Raw genomic sequence first — 20843 nt, forward strand, 5'->3', positions numbered from 1 at the left:
GCAAGTAGATGTGTATTCGATTCCCACTACCACCAACTTGAGGGAGGGGGGGATTAGTGTTTTATAGAACCTAACACTTATATTAGTTAATTTGGTTAGGTAAAATATAAATATTATGAAAATATATCAATACTTATATTTAAAATACACATTTTATATTCATTTTAATATTTATAATTAATATATATTTTGATTAATTCGATTTTCGATTCGGTTCATATGATTTCATTCTCAAACCAAACTGAACCAAAATCGAGGTAATCAAACTGAATTGACTTATTGGGTTTGGTAACAGAAAAATACACGGCTCATGACGGAAGGTGATCCAGTAGTCGAAAATCATAGGAGGTCTTTTAGAAATACACTAATTAAAGGGGTATCTTAGTAGATTACCCTAAAAAATATCTGCCTATAAAGGTGGACGTAGATGGTTTTGCATAATATCATAACCTTGCGTCGCGTCTCTTCTCTTCTTTCCTTCTTCTCCTCTTTCACGACCCATCCTTCCCAATCAGGCATTATTGGCTCCTTCACTTCCTCTGCCTCAATATTTTTGTTCTATCAATTTCAATGGAAGACTTTGCCAATCAACGCCTGGATTTCGGGAAGATGGGATATGGGTATGTTTTCTTTTTTCTTTTCCTTGTTTCCTTTTGATTTCTTAATAATGGGTGATCTCCTGGTTTCTCACTTTATTTTTTCTGAGCTGATTGATGATAATGTGGGTTTTCTCGTTTCTAGATGCGAGCATTACAGGAGAAGATGCAAGATTCGAGCTCCCTGCTGCAACGAGATCTTCCCCTGCCGTCACTGCCACAACGAAGCCACGGTATGACAAGGCCAGCATTTGGTTTAGATAGCTTCCAATTGTTTGATCGATCTGAGTTTTCTTAACCCTTTGCTTTGTTAAATTAGAGCATGTTGAAGAACCCTAAGGATTGCCATGAACTCGTCAGGCAGGATCTTCAGCAAGTGAGTTTATTATTATTATTCTGGGTTTTCCTTATCTTTCTTCTTTTCTTATTGGTTACTTACTGTTATGTATTATTCGACTAGTTATGCTATTTATGATTGAGTTTGGATTGGCAATGATACGTAGAGTTTAATTTGATTGTTTCAGGTCGTCTGTTCAGTTTGTGACACCGAGCAGCAGGTGGGGTTTGATCTATTTCGATTGTATATATGCTAGCCCTGTTTTATCATCACGAATTGTTTTCTAATTGTTTTTTCCAGGTCGCTCAAGTCTGTTCCAACTGCGGTGTAAACATGGGAGAATATTTCTGTGAAGTCTGTAAATTCTATGATGATGATGTAATTATTCTTCCTGGTTTCCGCTTGCCATTTCTTTGGTTAGTTGGGCTTGAATATTGGGCTAGTGACGGTGCTTTTCTAGACTTGGCATAATGACTATTAGTATTTTTACTTCCGTTTCAGACCAGCAAGGGGCAGTTTCATTGCGACGACTGTGGAATTTGCAGGTTATCAAGTGTTCATTGATCAATTCTTTTTGGTTTTCTCGGATATGATTTCTGCCTTTTCTGTAGCGAGCTAAAGGTATGCTAATTTTTTAATTTCTAAACTAGAGTCGGTGGCCGCGACAAATTCTTCCACTGCAAGAAATGTGGTACGTAGGGATCAATCTTACGCTGGAATATCTATTATTGGAAATTAGCATATCAATGCGTCTTGCTTGTAGTGTCGTGCAAGCATTCCATTCTATGGAATAAAAGTATGTTTCATTGATTCTAGTTTTATGAAGCCTGCTTTTGTGAACATTACGTGATAACCATTTCTTTTAACTTATACTTGCACTTACTAAACTGCACTGTCTTGTGGGCTTTATTTACCTTCTTTTTTACAAATCATTATCTTTCAAATTCCAACTTTTCCTGTCTTGTCCACAACAAGCCAGTCCCAAACTTCAGAGGGTCAGTTTAGTTCACAGTTGGAATTGGAATTGGAATCGAAATTGTCTATTCCCTTCACCTGTTTGGTTCAGTCTGAAATTGGAATCTGAATCAGAATTGGCTGGAATGGATTCTCATTCCCAGGGGAGGGGGAGGCAATGCCCATTCCCTCATATGGGGGAATGCCATTCCACCAAGAATGGGAATGGGATTCCGATTCCAGACCCCTATTCCTGCAAACCAAATGGACCCTAAATGGATTTCTGACAATTGAAAGTTGCACTTGCTAACTCTAGTGCCAAAAGACAACCATATCCTTTTGGCTGGAATTCTTGGTATGGTTTTGGGTGAATAAACATTTAAGTAAGAGGTGCTTCAGATGGTATGCATGTACTTTGACAAATAAAAGCAAAATCTTATGCATCCCATCACTGATTTGGACTTTCATGCTTAAGTAAGCATATTAAAATTGCTTAACTGGACCAATGTTTTGAAAATCGTTATTATGCCATAACTTGCAGAGAAGGTTGAATAAATTTGAATTTTGAATCGTATCAATAGACTTTAAGGCAAGGATATTTCTATTTTTCTAGAAATCTATAAAAAAAACAGCAAACATATACACTAAAACTTACATATATATAGAAAGGTGATTTTACCCTATTTTTAATCTATATCTACCAAAAATGAACTTTGGTGTATGATACAAGAAGAGGAAGGTGCTTTGGAGATGCACCAAAGCAGCAGTTCAATGGCTCATTTGGGAGGAGAGGAATGGAAGATTATTCAGTGATAAGATTCAAGAAAGTAGAACTATTATTGACGATTACACTGAAAGTGGTCCACTGGGTGAAGACATTTTGGTTTGTTCAACCCTTTCTCTTCTGATGACATTCTAAGAGGTTGGTGGATAATTGGAAACTCGTCTATTATGAGGGTTGTGGTACATCCTCAATGGGAATCTCCTCAAACTCAATGTTTTAAACTTAAACTGTAGTAGGGGCAATCCGGGTCTTTCAGGCTTTAGAGGTGTATTCAGGAAATGCATGATGGACATTTTGACTATCTACTGGGAACAACAGGTTACGACAATGCAATTTGAGCAGAAGTTTTAGCACTTTTGTAGGGATTAATTAAGAGTGGCAAAAAGCAAAAACTTTACTAACATAATCATTGAGGGAGATTCCGAGGTGGTGGTGAGATGGGTGGAGAATGAGAAAAGGTGTCCTTGGGTGTACAAGAGTGTACTAAATGTGATAAAAGAATTAAAAAGGGGCATGGTAGTTAGTGTGAATTGTGTCCTTGGGAGTACATCACATTGTACTCCCATCAACCCAAAAAGATTCCTTCTTTAGCTGCTTTGCACTCTGGAGTATAGCAATATACAAAATGTCCCAAATTACATGGATTAGCATCCCTCTGTTGTAATGCATCCAGCTACAGTTCCCAAAAAAGAGTAGGTCTATCAACTCCCTATTTTGCCAGGGTATCTGCCAATCCATTTGTTGTTCTTTTAACCCACCCAAATGTAGAGTTAAAACTCTTAGCAAGAATGTCAATCTCCCTGAAAGAAAATCTGTATTTCCATGGTGCTTAATTTACCTGCTTAGCCCAAGAAATGACCAAGAGTGAGTCCCCTTCCACTTCCAATTCTCTAGTTTATAATTGTTTTGCTAATTTCAAGCCTTGTATAAGAGTGTCATTGTCTCAGCCTCAATCAAGTCTCCATACCCAATTGGTCCTGAGAACAAAGCCACAACTTCTCCATGATGATTTTGAAATACTCCCCCTAGTCCTGCACTGCTAGGGTTTCCAAGGGAGCTACCATAAAAATCCAGCTTCAACTTATTTGGATATGGGGGTTTCCAATCCATCTTAGTAATTTCGTTATGTGTTCCTATCTGTACCATTTCCTCCCATTTCCTCATTGTATCATCTGTTGAGATATCTTTGAATGTATTGACAATTTTTACCCAGTGTGCTGATCTGATTTTAATTGTTTCAATTGCTTCCTTTTTAGATCCGCTCTTCTCATTGAAAATTCTTTGATTTCTTTCTTCCCAGATGGTCCAAACTACAATATCTCTTGTGACCTTCCATAAACATTTTGCCCTTTTTTTTGTAGCCTTGTACAATTATAACTGAATAAACTAACCACATCTTGTGAGGGGTCCCATTTGCAGCCAAAGAGTGAAGAAAAGTAATCCCAAATGTAAGACACAAAAGAGCATGAAATTAGTAAATGAGGAAGGATCTCGCCACTAGCCAAAGAGATGATACAAACATGAGGAGAGAGGCACTTAACTGGCCTTCTCTTCTATATCAAATTATAGGTATTAACCTTTCCAAGGAACACTTCCCAATAAGGAGTTTTCACTTTGGAAGGAATTGGCTTACACCAAATTTCTTTTACTGGGAGATTCTCCCTCAATGGTTCTGAATGGGTAAGGATGTTGAAGAAGGAGGGACAAGAGAAAAGACCATCCGGGGAGGGAGACCAAACTCTATTGTCCATGGAATTTTGGTCCAGGAAGACCTCTTCCAATTTTGAAAGCAGAACCAGGGATTAACATTCATTGTCCCTCACTTTTCCTCCTCTTCCTTTTCCCTTGCCTTTGTCCTTTCTTGTATACGTTTTCACCCCTAACGGCTTCTCCAGTAATGTTTTCTTCTTCTTCTTCTTCTTCTTCTTAAGCAAAAACATAGGCTCCATTGGACTCTCTCTAAAACTTTTTTTTTTCTCCCTCCTCAATTTCTGGTGAAGACCCAGTTCTGATGTGGCTGCCCAAATCATCCGACTCCCTCTCAATTTTTGACACTAGATTTGTCAAGTTAGCTTGCTTCGGATCGGGGATTCTCTCTTCCACCCCTTTTATCCCCCATCTTCCCTACGCCCAAGGCATTTGCAAGCTTTGTGGCAAAAGCATTGTTTACGTCAATGGGCTTTTGACATGGGACTGGTTCTGCACACATAGAAGAGGGCACACATTCGAAGTAGTGTTGGTTTTAGGAGAAGACATAGGATAAGTAACACAGAGGAAACTCGAGGGGGTAGGGAACTCCCTGTTTACTACTTTCACAAGCTACACCCATGGCAAGTAGAGGCTGATCGGAATCCTTGGGAGGTAGGCATTGAGCAACTTCTTATTGGCAATTAACTTGTGCTAATTTGCTTTGCAGTAGGTTACACCCAATAACCCCATCAGTTTAAATCATCCTTTGGCTTGTTGTCCGATTGTTTGTGTTCTCCCTCTCAATCCTAGGCGAGATCACTTCACAGTTTATAGGGGCCTCCCCCAACTCAAGCTCCTTCAGCGGTAAGGTGCTTGACGAAGAAGGTTTTGCGAAAATAAGTTCTGTACCCAAATCCTTACCCTCAGCTTCTTTTGAGTTTTGTTGGAGTCAAGATTTCCTATGTTGGAAAGTTGGTTGACTTCCTCTTCACCCTCGATTTGTAAGTCATCTTAATCACTGTCTGCGTCTGATTCCTCCCTATCTTCTCTATTGAACTTTGGATTTAGTCTTCCAGGAGAGGTGGAATTTCCTTCTACTATTGCTTTCCAAGCTAGGTTGCTTATCGTCTGTTCAATCGATCTCTTCTGGGGTAGACCAGTGGAACAAGAGGCATGCTTGTCAAAAATCTAGTCGCCATTGCTGTAGATCAGTGGGTCCTGGCTTCCCAGTGAAGGGGATTATGATACACCCTCCTTTTTGTCCCCTAACGAGCCAAAGGAGCAAGGCATGTGACTCCTCAAAAAGTCATGAGCCTTATTGAAAGAAATCGGGCCCGCACCTCCTGAAACACCTAGTCAGGTCAGCTTGACCTGCTTTGTTGCCCTTTTTTCAACCACCAAGGAATTTAAATATGCAGCATGTCCAAACCCCTTGTTTGACACAACACCCTTCTCTGCCTGAACCTTTGCGAACAATTTCCTTCTAGCTGTTAGATTTGAAGTAGAGTTAATCCCATGTAGCTAAGAAATGGGAACCTGTTGGATCCCTTTCCCCTTGCAGAACGGTTGTGTTTCCTTTTTTAAAAACTTAAGTCTTCAATGTCCATTTTTGTTTTCCAATACTTCCACCCAGTAAATGGTATGGTATCACCTTTGTGTGAGACTTGCCAGTTCACCTTCCTCTGTGAAAGGATATCGCCTTCCATAAAACCTTTGAACCACAAGATAGCTTTGCCCCTTAGCAAGATCGTCGCCTTCGAGAGCTCATTGAACTTCAATACGACTCCTCTTCTGGTGGGGATTTCCTCTAGTATGAACGTCTTTGCCTCCACTCTAAGCTTCTCTTTCCACTTGTTTGCACGGACAAAGCTCCAAGTAGTCCTCACAAAATATGATTATGTCATCCGCAAATTGCAAATGGGTCACCACAACCTGATTTCTTCCTACCCTCTAGCCTCTAATTTGGTTTTCTAGGTCAGCCTTTATAATTGGCCTACTTAGCTTCACAACAATGGTGAAAAGGAAGGGGGAGATGGGATCTCCTTGCCTTAGTCATCTTTTTGCTGGGAAAAAATTTTTAGCCACAACGTTGATCAATATTGAGAAGTGAGTTGAACTTATACAACCTTTGATCCACTTTCTCCATCTACCACCCAACCCAACTTTTTCCAGTAAGCCTAGAAGGAAGGACCAGCCCACCATGTCATAGGCTTTTTCTAGATCTAATTTACAAAATAAGCCTTTGCCTCTTTGTTTTTTCTTTTTTTTTTTTTCGCCACAAGAATCTGGTCAATTATTTGTCTTCCTTCTACAAAAGCTCCCTGATTTTGGGAGATTATCAGGGGCAATACACTCTTAAATCTTTTTCCTAGGACTTCAGCAATGATTTTGTACAAGCTACCCACCAGGCTTTTTGGCTTATAATCTTTTGGAGATTTGACATCTTTTTTCTTGGGCACTAGGGCAATGAAGGTTGCATTTTCTCCTGGTGATATCTTCCCTTTGGTGTGGAACTCAATGAAGACCTCCATCAAATCAAATTTTATTATTTCCCAGCAATCCTGATAAAATGCCATTGAGAAGCCATCTGGTTCAAAGGGCTTTAGACCTCTCCATTGAGAAAATTACGTCATGAACCTCTTCCAAACTGAAGGGTTTTTTTCTAGGAGGACTATTGTCGCTTTAGGCACTCTATCCAATTCAGATCCTCTAGTTCCAAGTTCCTTTCACCTACAGTGGCAAAAATTAACTTAAAATGATCCACAAATGTCTTTGTAATTTCTTCCTCTGTAGGTTTCATCCCACCCTCAAACTCAACACTAGAGATTAAATTTTTCCTTCTTCCATTTGAGAACCTAAGTTATTTCCTAATTGTTGATATCTGTGATTAATCAAATCTCTAGTTATCTTAATCTATCTTATATATCATCTGCTTAAGCACAAAATCTGACATACATTTATCAGTTAATGCATATTGTGTGTACTTTTTTCATTACTTTTCTCAATACACTTACTCTGCTACATGGACAAACACTATGCTTGCATTTTGTGTGATCTAGAAATATCAAAGCATTTTTCAGGTTGGCATTTATTGTTCCTTTCTGTTAATATTTTTGTAAGAGCCCAGGATCTTGCTATGGGACCAGTCTTCATGGCAATCACTTGTGTGTGGAGAATTCTATGCGCCACCACTGTCCTATCTGTTATGAGGTTTGTGCAGTGTCTGATTTTTTTTGAAGCTTTTTTTGGGAATATTTCGATAATCATTTTTTTTTGTGGCAGTATCTTTTTGATTCTTTGAAGGAGACAACAGTTTTGAAATGTGGCCACACCATGCATATGGATTGTCTACATGAGATGATGAAGCACGATCAGTAAGATTCTGTATTTTCTTGAAATTCTGTTCTTTTCTCTCTTTAATTGTTTCAAGGGAAGATAATTACTCATTTAATTAGTCCCTAAGCTGCCTCTGCTTGTAACTCATCCCCAGATATTGTTGTCCCATATGCTCCAAGTCAGTAGAAGACATGTCTAGAGTTTGGAGGAAAATAGATGAAGAGGTATGAGGTTTCACACTTATTTTCATATTGGCATACTGACTATTTGCTTGTGTGTTGATAAGGATGCAGGAACATACTTGTCAGCTTCTTTTGTATTTTACTGTGTCAGTACTAATAGTTAGCATTGTATGTGTATCATTTTATATAATTATTTGGCTTTCCCATTCTTAGTGAAGCAGCTAGACCGCCATTGAACATGTCAGCTCCTTAATATACCTATGGTTTTAGAAGTCAGTCAAAACCTAAAATATCTCTAGCCAAATATTTGCCGGCTGATGTCAAAGTGAAAAATTAGGGACAAGTTAAGACGGAAATCATAGTATTTAGTGTCTAGGTGTTGATTAGAAGAGAGAGAGGAATTTATTGTGAAGCATAAGACTAAGGGCAGAAGTGGTAGGGGCCAATAGTGGGGCTCTGTTTTGGCAATACTTTTATCACCTTCCAAATTAGTTTATTAAATGCATGTAATTCTGATGCTCCAATATCTCATGTGCAGAGGATCAGTACCCATCATTGGAGGATCCAGTGGTTGGTCCTTATCATATGATATTAATAAAACATAATACAAACCTTGAAGGCTGTGCATCCCAGTATCCCATGCATAAAGAATCAAGACCTACTGCTATACATTGTTAATACACGAATGTGATCTTCCAATTGTGGTGAACTTGGACCTTGAAAATCTCTTGTTGACCTATCATTGCTGGGTGCTGGTTCTTTTTACACAACATATATTCCAGATATGATCCACTATTATGGGTTTGGGGATCATTGTTCAGTGTAATGTGAAAAACTCAGGCTGACGAGTCACGAAAACATGGGTTTATGTCTGAGAGCAGCCACTTCATGCTAAAATGCTCAAGGTTAGTTCCGTATGCCCTTCCCTCCCAAGACCTTGGATAGCCATTAGCCAAGACCAACATTGGGTAATGACCCTTTTTTGACCTGATGCTGATGGACTATTTTGCACATTGCAAGTCATAGCCTCATAATTAATAAGTTGGGACTAGCTCTGCAAGAGTTTTAATAAACCCTTTCTCTGCCATCCAAATAGTTGTTGAATGAAGAAGTTGGGATCCTATTTTAAGTTGTAGTTGCCCCAGTTGAGTTCGTGGAACCCATCCAATGGTGGGCCATTATCTTGTATATCTGGGACATTTGGCAAGTCATGAGGCCTCAGACCTTTATGTTGGTCATTTGTCCCAATTCCCAGGCTTTTGCCTAAGCAATTTCATGTGCATTTTGCCAATGAGTTTTCAGACACAAAACTCATCCAGACCTTATGTTGGTCATTTATAGCTTGCTTATGTGAATACAGTGTTAGCATAATGTTTTCCTTTCTATAAACGTTTGTTATTATATGAATTATTTTTGTTTCCTTGTCTTTAATGCCACTTGGTCATATGTAACATATGCACTGTATATATGACTTGTGTTATCAAGGTTGCAACTTGGGTTGGGCCAATCTGAAAAGGTTGAGTTGGGTTGGGTTAACAATTGGCTTAGGATTAGGATCGAAAAATATCAACCTAATATAAAGTTGGATTGGTTTAGGGTTGATGCCTTTGGGCAACCTGGCCTATCCTGAAACCAATGTATTACACTGGTAATTATATGTTCTTGTACATTATGTATGATACATATATTGGTTTATGAATAGGTATTTATGTAAAGGGAAGAGAGAGGTGGGTGATGTAGGGTAGTTTATTGTAAAATATTATTACAATATGATGTCTGTGTATCATCTATCATGTTCATATACAATATGCCTGTTTGCATGAATATGATAATTAGGAGTGCAAGTTGGGATGGGTTGAGTCGGGTTGAGGTCAACCCTAACCCAACCCAAAGTTAAGTTAGGTTCATACTTTTCAACCCTGAACTTCAACCTGACCCAGAAATGCTTTAGATTCTGATTCTTGTGTCCATGTCCATGCAACACTGCATTCAATGCGAGTCTGGATCACCTGCCAACGAAATTTGTTCCAACACCCTCCCAACATGATCTGACACTGCACAGCTCATACATGGTGGGTCCCAGTCTTATGGTGAGATGTGTGGTGTCAGATCATGTTGGAAGGGTATTGGAACGTCTTTTGTCGGCAGTAGATCCCAACTCATTCAATGTAAGCCAGGTACGATTTGTAACATATAGCATTTTTTGTTAAAATATTTTTGTTTCATAATAGGTTTGTGTACCGATGCTTACAGTGTCATTTTTTAGATTTGAGTCTAATCTTTCCTAAGTGTCTTTAGCTCTTTTGTTTACAACATAGGCCTGAACTTTCTCACTTTATTGAGTTAGTTCCATATGCAATCCCAGTCATTCCCCCCTCCCCCCCCTTCTGTAAATCTGCCCTTATAAGTATCGGGCTTCTCTATTGCTGACCTTTTAGCAATTTTCTTTAATGCACAATTTCTTAATATAGTAGCTACAATATAATAGTTATCAATGCTGTATTTACATAATAGAAAATGGAAGAAAGATGCTTGCCATAAGTGGAAGGCCCACTATTTCCTCAAATATTATGGCTACCCTCCCCATGTCAATTCACATGAATCACATCTAAAGACTGGTGGATATTTGTATAGGATGTTGCAACTCATTTTATGTCCTCTACTCACTGTTTTTTTTTCTTTTCTTTTTTTTTTTGAAAACAATTAAACAATTGACATATTCCCTCTACTCACTGTTTTATGAATCACCGATTAAAAATCCCATTGGTTTAAGAACCCCATCTAACCTGCGTACTAATATCATAGAAATTGATATTTGCCAGGTAATTCTTGTTAACATATTCAAAAGTGTACTCATGCTTGTTTCATGACCAATTTATTATGCTACAAGCTTTGTCATGATTCTTGGAAGATCTCCCAGGTGGGGGTAGATGTGCCCTTATACATCTTACCAAAGTTACAAAAAAGGTGAAAGAGAACTGAAAGTACAAAGAGAAAAAACACTAAGAAAGCAAAGTATTGCTCTGTCATTTTTTAATGTTTTTTTGAACAGTAACTGTTAAGATTTTATTAATTGTGAAAGAATAAGTATAATCACAAGTATAAAGGTAGTTTGCCTCAGCGCCTGACAGATTCATCAAATACATTTCCCCCCTTTGGGGTACTAAACCCCAAATTATCTGCTCTCTTTCTTCCCCCTGTTTTGTGAATCCTTCTGCTATGCTCTTTTCAAATTTGTAAACCCGTTCAACCTTTGATCCCAATTTTTGCATCAGAGCTTTAATTTCTCAAAGCAGATGTCTATACTCTATACTTACATAATCCTTCTGTACTTCCACTTTTGCTCCCTATCACTGCAAAATTAGTATTTTGAAGTGGGTACTAAACCCCAAAATATCTGCTCTCTTTCTTCCCCCTGTTTTGCGAATCCATCTGCTATGCTGTTTTCAAATTTGTAAACCCATTAACCTTTGATCCCGATTCTTGCATCAGAGCTTTAACTTCTCAAAGCAGATGTCTATACTCTATACTTACATAATCCTTCCTATCATTGCAAAATTAGTATTTTGAAGTGCCACCACAGAATAGAAGGGACAAACTACTTAAAAGTATGATGTATAACAAAAGGAAGAAATTTGGAACTACAAGAGCTTCAAGATGATTTCCACATTGTGGTTCATAAAATAATAATAAAATAACTAAATAAGTGTAACTCAATTTCATATGTATCATATGTAAATTGTGAACTAGAAATTTATTTTTTGTTGAAATAAGCACTTACGAAAAGAAAGTAGATGTTAAACATTTATTACAATCCTGTCCCTACTGTTCTAAGGTGTGGATTCATTTCTTTCATCTCTTTGGGTTGAGTTTGCCCTGCCTTACAAACATTATGGAGCTGTTCAACACTCATCTATCGCCCATTAAAACAAATACATTGATCATGCAATAGAGTAGCTATATTATGGAGCCTTAGGTGTGAAAGGGATGCAACTCATTGGGTGTTGACCAACTTATTTGGTCATGCCATAGCAGGTTTTGTCCTAAGACAAAATTGTCACCACTGGTTCCATAGCTTTGGAGATAAGGAGATTAAAATTAAATTCTGATGGATGCTGTATTGGCAATCTGTGGTCATCGGGAATGGGGGGTGCAGTGAGAATCACAATGGGAGCATCCTCGTGAGCTTCACAGGACTAATTGGGGTTGGTAATTCATTAAAAACATAGATCCATGCAATTGTTCAAGATCTGAAAATAGCTTGCTCACTTGGTTGGTCAAATCTGATTGCAGTAGGAGACTGCAGATTGGTGGTGATAAGTTGGATGGAAAATGAAGGCCCTTAGGCACTCCATCAGGAGATGAGAGAAGCCTAGTGGTTTGTGTCCAAATTTGAATTGGTTGTTCAAGTGAATACCTTGATCAGCAAATACTTCAGCTAATGCTCTTGCAAGATCTTGACAGTGTGGCCGGCCAGAAATAAGAGGAAGAGAAGAGAAGAAGAAGAGAGAAGGGAGAAGAGAAGAGAAGAAGAAGAGAGAAGGGAGAAGAGAAGAGAAGAGAAGAGAAGGGAGAAGAGAAGAGAAGAGAAGAGAAGGGATTGGCAATGTAACAGTGCTGGCGGCACCAACTTTTATTATAATATATATAGGGCAGCAGAAATAAGAAGGGAAAAGACCCTTGTGCCCCTGCTATAAGTGAGTACAATAACATACATAACAGAAGTAAAAAAATAGAAATAAAAAACGCTTTAACTGGCCAAACCGACCCTAACACCAACAAGTAAATTATTTCAACACTCCCCCTCAAGTTGGAGCATAAATGCTAATCATGCCCAACTTGTCACACAAATCTTTGTGTCGCACATGATGAAGACCTTTGGTGAAGATATCTGCAAGTTGTTCTTCTGAGTTGACATATGGAGTACACAATTCTCCATTTACAAGTTTCTCTCTAATAAAATGGTTGTCCACTTCAATGTGTTTCGTCCATCATGCAGGACTGGATTAGCAACAATATTGATGGCAGTTTTATTGTCATAGTAGAGTGACATAGGATTGCTCACTGCAAAACCCAGTTCACATAACAGATTTCTTATCCACATGATTTCAGCAACCCCATGAGACATCGCTCTATACTCTGCTTCAGCATTAGATCTAGCCACCACACTTTGTTTTTTACTTCTCCATGTGACCAGGTTTCCTCCTACAAAGGCACAATACCCACTGGTAGACTTTCGGTCATTGACTGCTCCTGCCTAATCTGCATCAGTATATACTTCCACCTTTAAGTGACCATGTTTCTGAAACAACAAACCAGCTCCGGGAAACTTCTTGAGGTATCTCAGGATCCTCTCTGCAGCTTCAAAGTGAATTGTCCTAGGATTGTGCATGAATTGACTAAGGACAGCCATTGCATAAGCAATATCAGGCCTGATCATAGACGAAAAATACAAAAGTCTCCCGAGTCTCTAGAACTTCTTCACATCTTTCAAAAACTCTCCCCGACTGTCTCTCAGATGATGATTAGATTCAATTGGTGAGTCAATTGGTTTTACCCCCAACTTGCCTGTATCTTCTAGTAGATCTAGTACATATTTCCGTTGGGAAATAAAGATGCCCTTGTGAGAGCGGGCAACTTCAATTCCAAGGAAATAACGTAAGGGGCCTAGATCTTTCACCTCAAATTGAGTGGCTAAGAATTTTTTTAGTCTCTGTATTTCAGCCTCCCATTTTTTGTGATCACTATGTCATCCACATACACAATAAGAGTTGCAATTTTCCCTTCATCTCTTTTCACAAATAAGAGTGTGATCTGACTGGCATTGTTTGAACCCCATCTGTTGAACTGCTAAATGGAACTTATTAAACCAAGCCTGAGGTGATTGTTTCAACCCATATAAAGATTTTTTTAACCTGCACACCTTTTGTTCACTGCCTTTGGCATAGAACCCTGGAGGTTGGGTTATGTACACTTCCTCTTCCAAGTCACCATTCAAGAAAGCATTTTTTATGTCCAATTGGTGAAGTTTCCAATCAAGATTTACTGCCAATAAAAGAAGGATCCTGATAGAGTTCATCTTGGTTACTGGAGCAAAAGTCTCTGCATAGTCCACTTCATATACCTGTGTAAAACCTCTTTCTACTAGTCTAGCCTTGTACCTTTCAACAGTTCCATCAGCCTTGTGTTTCATTGTGAACACCCACTTGCAACCCACTTCCTTCCCTTCAGGAAGGTCCACCACCTGGAGGTTGGGTTATGTACACTTCCTCTTCCAAGTCACCATTCAAGAAAGCAATTTTTATGTCCAATTGGTGAAGTTTCCAATCAAGATTTGCTGCCAATAAAAGAAGGATCCTGATAGAGTTCATCTTGGCTACTGGAGCAAAAGTCTCTGCATAGTCCACTTCATATACCTGTGTAAAGCCTCTTTCTACTAGTCTAGCCTTGTACCTTTCAACAGTTCCATCAGCCTTGTGTTTCATTGTGAACACCCACTTGCAACCCACTTCCTTCCCTTCAGGAAGGTCCACCAATTCCCAAGTGCCATTTTTGTGTAAAGCATCAATTTCTTCATGCATTGCATTTGTCCATTCAGGTTTAGACAAAGCTTCTGCCACATTCTTAGGAACGGGGACACTGTCCACAGAAGAGAGGAATGCATGGAATGAAGGTGAAAAATGATCCTAGGACACAAAATTAAAGATAGGATGATTAGTGATACAAGACCTAACACCCTTTCTCTTAGCAATAGGAATATCAAGATCATTGATGACAGGTGGATCAACATTTAGAGGAACAAACATATCAATAGGAGCAAGTGTACCTGACTGATGAGACGGATCTGCCTCTGGTGAATCCGATGATATTGGTTGCATAGTGTCAGATTCCACGTCTCTTGAACTCTGTTCGCTTTTATGGCGACGATGAAAAACCCAGAATGGAGGAGGATCGGGTAAAGGAGGTAGTTGAGTTTGAGTCGCCTGTTTCTCCTCAACCCTACTCTCCCCCTGAGGAGAAACCTAGAAAAAATGTTGATTCTCAAAGAATGATACATCAATGAAGACATAGTACTTGCGAGAGGTAGGATCATAGCAGTTATACCCCTTTAGAGATAAAGGGTAACTAAGAAAAACACAAGGAATAACCCGAGGAATAACCGAGAGGGCGTGCAGTTGATGATGTATGTAGCACACAAGACTGCATCCATCCAAAAACCTTTTGGCATATTTATATGAATTAATAAGCCACGAGCTACTTTGAGAAGGTGACGGTTCTTTCGTTCAGCAACACCATTTTGTTGGGGTGTCCTGGCACAAGAGTTTCGTTGAAGTGACCCACTTGAAGCAAAAAACTTCGTGAGATCACTATGGAAGTATTCCTTCGCATTGTCCGACTGGAAGATATGGATTTCCATTTGGAACTGAGTGAACACCATGCGTTGAAAGTCTTTCACAATTTTTGACACTTCATCTCGAGATCGCATAGGGTAAACCCAGGTGTATCTAGAATAATCATCAATCAAGGTAATGAAGTACTTATATCCAGCCTCAATGGGTAGAGTAACAGGGCTCCAAACATCAGAATAAACAATGTGAAATGGAAATTCAGACATTTTATTTCGCAAAGGTAAAGAACTTGTACAATGTTTACTCAATTGACATGTCTGACACTGTAACTGACTCACTGACAAGGACACAAACAACTTTGGAAACGTAACTTTTAATGACTCAAAAGAAAGATGACCTAGACGACTATGTTATGGGCCCTAGCGTAGGATCTTGTCATGGGTCGGTCCACGGGGAGATCTCCTAGCTTCCCCTTGCCCTTCCCTTTGCGCGCAGACCCTATGGTGGCGAACTGAGGTGATTTGTTCAAGAGGTCACCCTAACTCTCCTACTCTTTCTTGACTGAAAACTGAATGCTTTATTCTCAATTTGCAACTCCTTAAATAGGAGATTACAAGAGGTGTGGGAAGACTCCCAGTAGAATTTGAATACTCACAGATAAGGATAATTCACACTTTTAGGATCAATAGACTCCTACTTCTAATAGGTAAATCAAACTCTAGGAGATAAGGAAAACTACTAAGAATAAGATAAGATGAGCCAAGATAAGCTGTCACCTTTGTGGGCCCCTTGTGGGCCCCTCCTCACTGTTGCCGTCGGCGGCTGTACGTCCTCCCTATGAACGTATCCGCAACATTACACCCCTCCTGGACGACGAGCTTGTCCCCAAGCTCGAGATTGGGGTAGGCATCTTACAGAACAGTCCAGGGAATCCAGGTGGCCTCAGCTGGTGGTAGATCGTCCCACTCCACTAGGACTTCGAGGGTGCCCTGATTGATGCGGGATCGAACCAGAGCCCGCGGTTGTAGAATGGGTCTGTCGTCTCGTACGGGTGGAAGGGGAGGTACCTCATCAGAAGGGGTTCTTGTAAATGGCTTGAGTAGGGACACGTGGAAGGTATCATGGAGTTTGTTGTGCTCTGGTAACTCAAGTTGATATGCAACCTTTCCGATTCACCGTACCACCTTGAAGGGTCCGTAGAACTTGGGGGCAAATTTAGGGGGAGATTTGCCTTTGAGAGAATGTTGCCGATAGGGTTGGAGCTTCAACCACACGAATTGTCCCGGTTCGAAGGTTAGGTGCCTGTGGCGTTGATCGTAGATATTCTTCATGCGTGTCTGAGCCTGCTGTAAGCGGAGAGTAACTTCAGCCAGGAGGGCATCGCGATTTTGTAGACTATGGTCGACTTCTTCCAGCCGTGTCGAACCGGGTTCGTAGGACAGTAGGCGGGGGTAATTCCGACCATAGACAACCCGGAATGGAGTCATGCCAAGGGAGGAGTGATAGGCTGTTTGTAGTAGTATTCGGCCCATGGAAGACAATCCACTCGTCGCCGTGGTTGGTCGCCCACAAAATAGCAGAGGTACATCTCTATGGTCCGGTTCACGACCTCTGTTCGTCTGTCTGAGGATGGTAGGCGGATGAAAAAGCTAGTGTCGTGCCCTGCAATCGAAATAGCTCCTTCCAGAAGGTGCTGGTAAAGACCGGGTCCCTGTCACTGATGATGGATTCAGATAGCCCATGCAAGCGGAAAATATGTGTGAAGAAGACGTGGGCGACCGAGACTGCGCTGTATGGGTGGGATAAGGGAATGAAATGAGCATACTTGGAGAAACGATCCATCACGAATAAAACTGATTTCCCCCCGACCTTGGGCAGGTCCTCGATGAAGTCCATGGAGATATCAGCCTAGATCTATGTTGAATGTGCAAGCGGCTGGAGGAGGCCTGTCGGGCATAAATTCTCCCATTTTTGTTGTTGACACATGGAGCAATTCTGGATGAAATCCCTAACCGAAGCCCGCATACCATGCCAATGGAAATCGGTGCGGACGCGGTGCAACGTCTTCTGAACCTCTTCATGTGTGGCGTTATGAATGCTGGAGATGATGGCAGGGATTAATGGACAATCTTTCGGAAGGTATACCCGCCCCTTGTATAGTACTATTCCGTCGTGGAGGGACCAGTTTGGGTTGTTTGCTCCGGACTGTATCTCTTGAACCAGGTCCCCCCATTCTGGTGATTGGGGCAGCACGCTCCTAATGCTTTCCCATAGGGTGATGCGGGGCCGGGAGATCGCACAAAGGTGTATAGCATCTTCGTCATGCCTGGACAGTGCATATGCGACCCGATTTAAGGTCCCCGCCTTGTGTTCTACCCGGAAGTCAAACCCGAGCAGTTTACTTGCCCAGTGCTGTTGGGGTGGAGTGGTAAGCCGCTGCTCTAGGAGGTACTTGAGACTGTAGTGGTCCGTCTTGACGACGAAGGGTCTACCCCACAAGTATGGCCTCCAGTGTTGTACGACCTTGGTAAACCAATCAACTCGCATTTGTAGGCCGGTAGCTTTAGGTGTCGGTCAGCCAATTTGCTCCTATAGAAGGCTACGGGGTGCCCTTGCTGTTGTAGTACCGCTCCAATGCCCATACCGGAAGCATCACATTCAACTATAAATTCTAGGTCAAAGTTTGGTAACCGTAGCACTGGGGTAGAGGAGAGTGCATCCCTTATGGTTGTGAAGGCGGCGTTTGCTGCTTCATCCCACTGGAATGAGTTCTTCTTCAGCATCCTGGTCAATGGGGCAGCTAAGAGTCCGTAATCCTTAACGAACTTGCGGTAATATCCTGTGAGTCCCAAGAACCCGCGGAGAGCCTTGGTGGACTAAGGTTTGGGTCACTCTTGAATTGCTTGGATCTTGGAGCCATCTACCGAAACTCCGTCGTTGATCACATGTCACAGATAAAGTACCTGTCGTTCCCCAAAGGAGCACTTGGCCCGCTTTAGGAAGAGTTTGTGTTGGCGCAGTAGTTCCAGAATGGTTCATAGGTGACGAACGTGCTCCACCCATGATGTACTGTAAACCGGGATGTCGTCGGAAAATACTAGGACGAATTTGCAGAGGTGGGGCCGAAATACCTCGTTCATCAAAGACTAAAATGTGGAGGGGGTGTTGGTGAGGCCAAATGGCATGACCAGAAATTCGAAGTGGCCATGATGCGTCTGGAAGGCTGTTTTTTCCACACCCTCAGGGCCCATTCGGACCTGAAAGTACCTTGATCTGAGATCCAGTTTTGAGAAGTATTGAGATCCATGGAGTTCATCTAGTAGTTCGTCTACCACAGGAATCGGAAACATGTCCTTGACGGTTCTGTTGTTAAGTTCCCTGTAATCCACACAAAACCTCCAGGTGTTGTCCTATTTCGGTACCAATAAGACCGGCGAAGAAAAGGGTGTGGCTGGGGTGGATGATTCCTTGTTCCAACATCTCTGCACATTGTCTTTCTATCTCATCTTTTTGTAGGTGCGGGTAGCGGTATGGCCGGATGACGACGGGTTCGGAACCTGGGATTAAAGGAATCCGGTGGTCACACGACCGGATGGGTGGGAGTCCCTTGGGGACGGAAAACACGTCTGGGAAGTCGGTGAGAAGTCTATCTCTGCGGTGTGCATGGTGTCGCCATGGAGAGTATGTACCTGCGGTCTCTTCGCCCTTACCTTGGTTCCTTGCCAGGTGACTTGCCTCCCATTTAGGTTGAAAGTCATGGTTAGGGCGCTGAACTCCCATAGGATAGGGCCTAGAGTGATGAGGCACTTGGCTCCAAGCACTATATCGAACTCGTCCAGGGGCAGTACAAATAAATCAGCGAAAAAGGGTTCTGATTCAACCTGAATTTGGATGTTCTGGCAGATTCTCGGGCTGTGAACCCTCTCCCCATTTGCGACGGCTACTTGAAGTCGCGGTCTGCTCTCCATTGTCAGTTTCAGTTGAAGTGCTGCTTCCTTTCTGATAAAATTGTGGGTGCTTCCCGAGTCAACCAGAATGCGAACTGGTTTCCTTGCCACTTGTGCCCGTAGCTGCATGGTTTGGGAGTTCTGTATTTTGGTGATGGCGTGGAGGGAGATTTTTGGTTCTAGTGCTGTCTGCTCCTCATCTTCCTCCAGTTCGTCAACCAGGAGGCAGAACAACCGCTCGCATCGGTGCCCGACTGAGTACAGTTCGTCGCAGTTGAAGCATTGACCTCTTGCCCGTCGCTTCGCCATCTCAGCTCTAGATAAGCGTTTGATGGGAGGTGCTGTCGTGTTGCTTTCTATGCTGGGCACCGGTCTGGAAGTGTTGCCTGAGTGGAGTCGTTCCCTGCTGGCTGTCAACGAAGACCCTCTCCCAACTGATTTCGGGTTTGCCCAAGAAGTCGTTGAACGCCCCATGCTGAAGGACCCTCAGTTGATTTGTAGCTTGCGCTCGAAGGCGCGGGCTAAGTTGATTGTAGTGACCAGGTTGGGAGGGCTCTGCATCTCTACATCGACTCTCAGAGGTTCGGCTAGCCCAGGGGTGTCTTGGCGCGCCGAAGAGGCTCTAGCGAGAAGAGTCTGAAATTGTCGCTGGTACTCGGCTATAGTTCCGGTCTGCTTGAGGTTAATCAACTCTCCCAATGGATTGCTTGTTAATGGAGGTCCGAACCGTAGGAGGCAGTAGGACTTGAACTAATCCCAACTGAGACCCGGTTCTTCCTGCTCTACCCGGTAGAACCAGAGCTGTGCTTCGTCTGTCATATGGAATGTGGCTAGGTTGACTTTATCTTTCTCCTCTGTGCGCTGATTCCGGAAAAATTGCTCGCAGCGGTACAACCATCCCAGTGGGTCGTCGCTGCCATTGTATGAGGGAAACTCCAGTCGACTGTACTTGGGTATGACCGGTGTTGTTGGGGTGGCGATCGGTCGTTTGCCGGATTCCTCCGCCAATTTTGGGCGGCGGTTGTTGCTGGTGGTCGCCCCTTCAGGGCTCCTCTCCCTGGTGGAGAAGTATAACTCGAGTAGGCGACGAAGCTCCTTGACATCTTCCTTGACTTCTCTTACTTCCGCGTGGTTCTCCACGAGTCGGTATTCCAAATCGTGGACCCTGGAGGACAGCTGCTCCATGTCACCCATGACGTTTGGCTCTAATACTAAAATGTTATGGGCCCTAGCGTGGGATCTTGTCACGGGTCGGTCCACGGGGAGAACTCCTAGCTTCCCCTTGCCCTTCCCTTTGCGCGCAGACCCTATGGTGGTGAATTGAGGGTGATTTGTTCAAGAGATCACCCTAACTCTCCTACTCTTTCTTGACTGAAAACTGAATGCTTTATTCTCAATTTGCAACTCCTTAAATAGGAGATTACAAGAGGTGTGGGAAGACTCCCAGTAGAATTTGAATACTCACAGATAAGAATAATTCACACTTTTAGGATCAATAGATTCCTACTTCTAATAGGTAAATCAAACTCTAGGAGATAAGGAAAACTATTAAGAATAAGATAAGATGAGCCAAGATAAGCTACCGCCTTTGTGGGCCCCTCCTCACTGCTGCTGTCGGTGGCTGTACGTCCTCCCTATGAATGCATCCGCAACAGACTATGCCATAAAT

The 20843-nt window shown here is 41.9% G+C and overlaps 1 protein-coding gene across 4 annotated transcripts in view; it reads left to right on the top strand.

Annotated features, from left to right (window-relative positions):
* The first annotated feature begins 243 nt into the window (after nucleotides 1-243).
* The window catches only part of LOC148861622 (CHY-type/CTCHY-type/RING-type Zinc finger protein), a 33288-nt gene continuing 12688 nt past the window's right edge, over nucleotides 244-20843 (top strand). For 3 of the 4 annotated variants that reach the window (XR_016112441.1, XR_016112440.1, XR_016112442.1), the window contains exons 1-10: nucleotides 446-620; nucleotides 742-829; nucleotides 916-972; nucleotides 1121-1153; nucleotides 1234-1311; nucleotides 1435-1478; nucleotides 1584-1624; nucleotides 7488-7570; nucleotides 7643-7734; nucleotides 7851-7920. Coding sequence is in view for 1 of the 4 variants with exons in the window: in XM_088982742.1 (XP_088838868.1) it covers nucleotides 571-620; nucleotides 742-829; nucleotides 916-972; nucleotides 1121-1153; nucleotides 1234-1311; nucleotides 1435-1478; nucleotides 1584-1624; nucleotides 7488-7570; nucleotides 7643-7734; nucleotides 7851-7920 (636 nt within the window). In the remaining 3 variants the exon portion in view is untranslated. Of the gene's footprint in view, nucleotides 621-741; nucleotides 830-915; nucleotides 973-1120; nucleotides 1154-1233; nucleotides 1312-1434; nucleotides 1479-1583; nucleotides 1625-7487; nucleotides 7571-7642; nucleotides 7735-7850; nucleotides 7921-20843 lie in introns of all 4 variants that reach the window. The other variant, XM_088982742.1, reaches the window with a different exon arrangement.

The sequence above is a fragment of the Nelumbo lutea genome, chromosome 4 (assembly GCF_056320005.1).
Source record: "Nelumbo lutea isolate HS-2025 chromosome 4, American lotus-T2T, whole genome shotgun sequence".
In the NCBI taxonomy this organism is placed as follows: Eukaryota; Viridiplantae; Streptophyta; class Magnoliopsida; order Proteales; family Nelumbonaceae; genus Nelumbo; species Nelumbo lutea.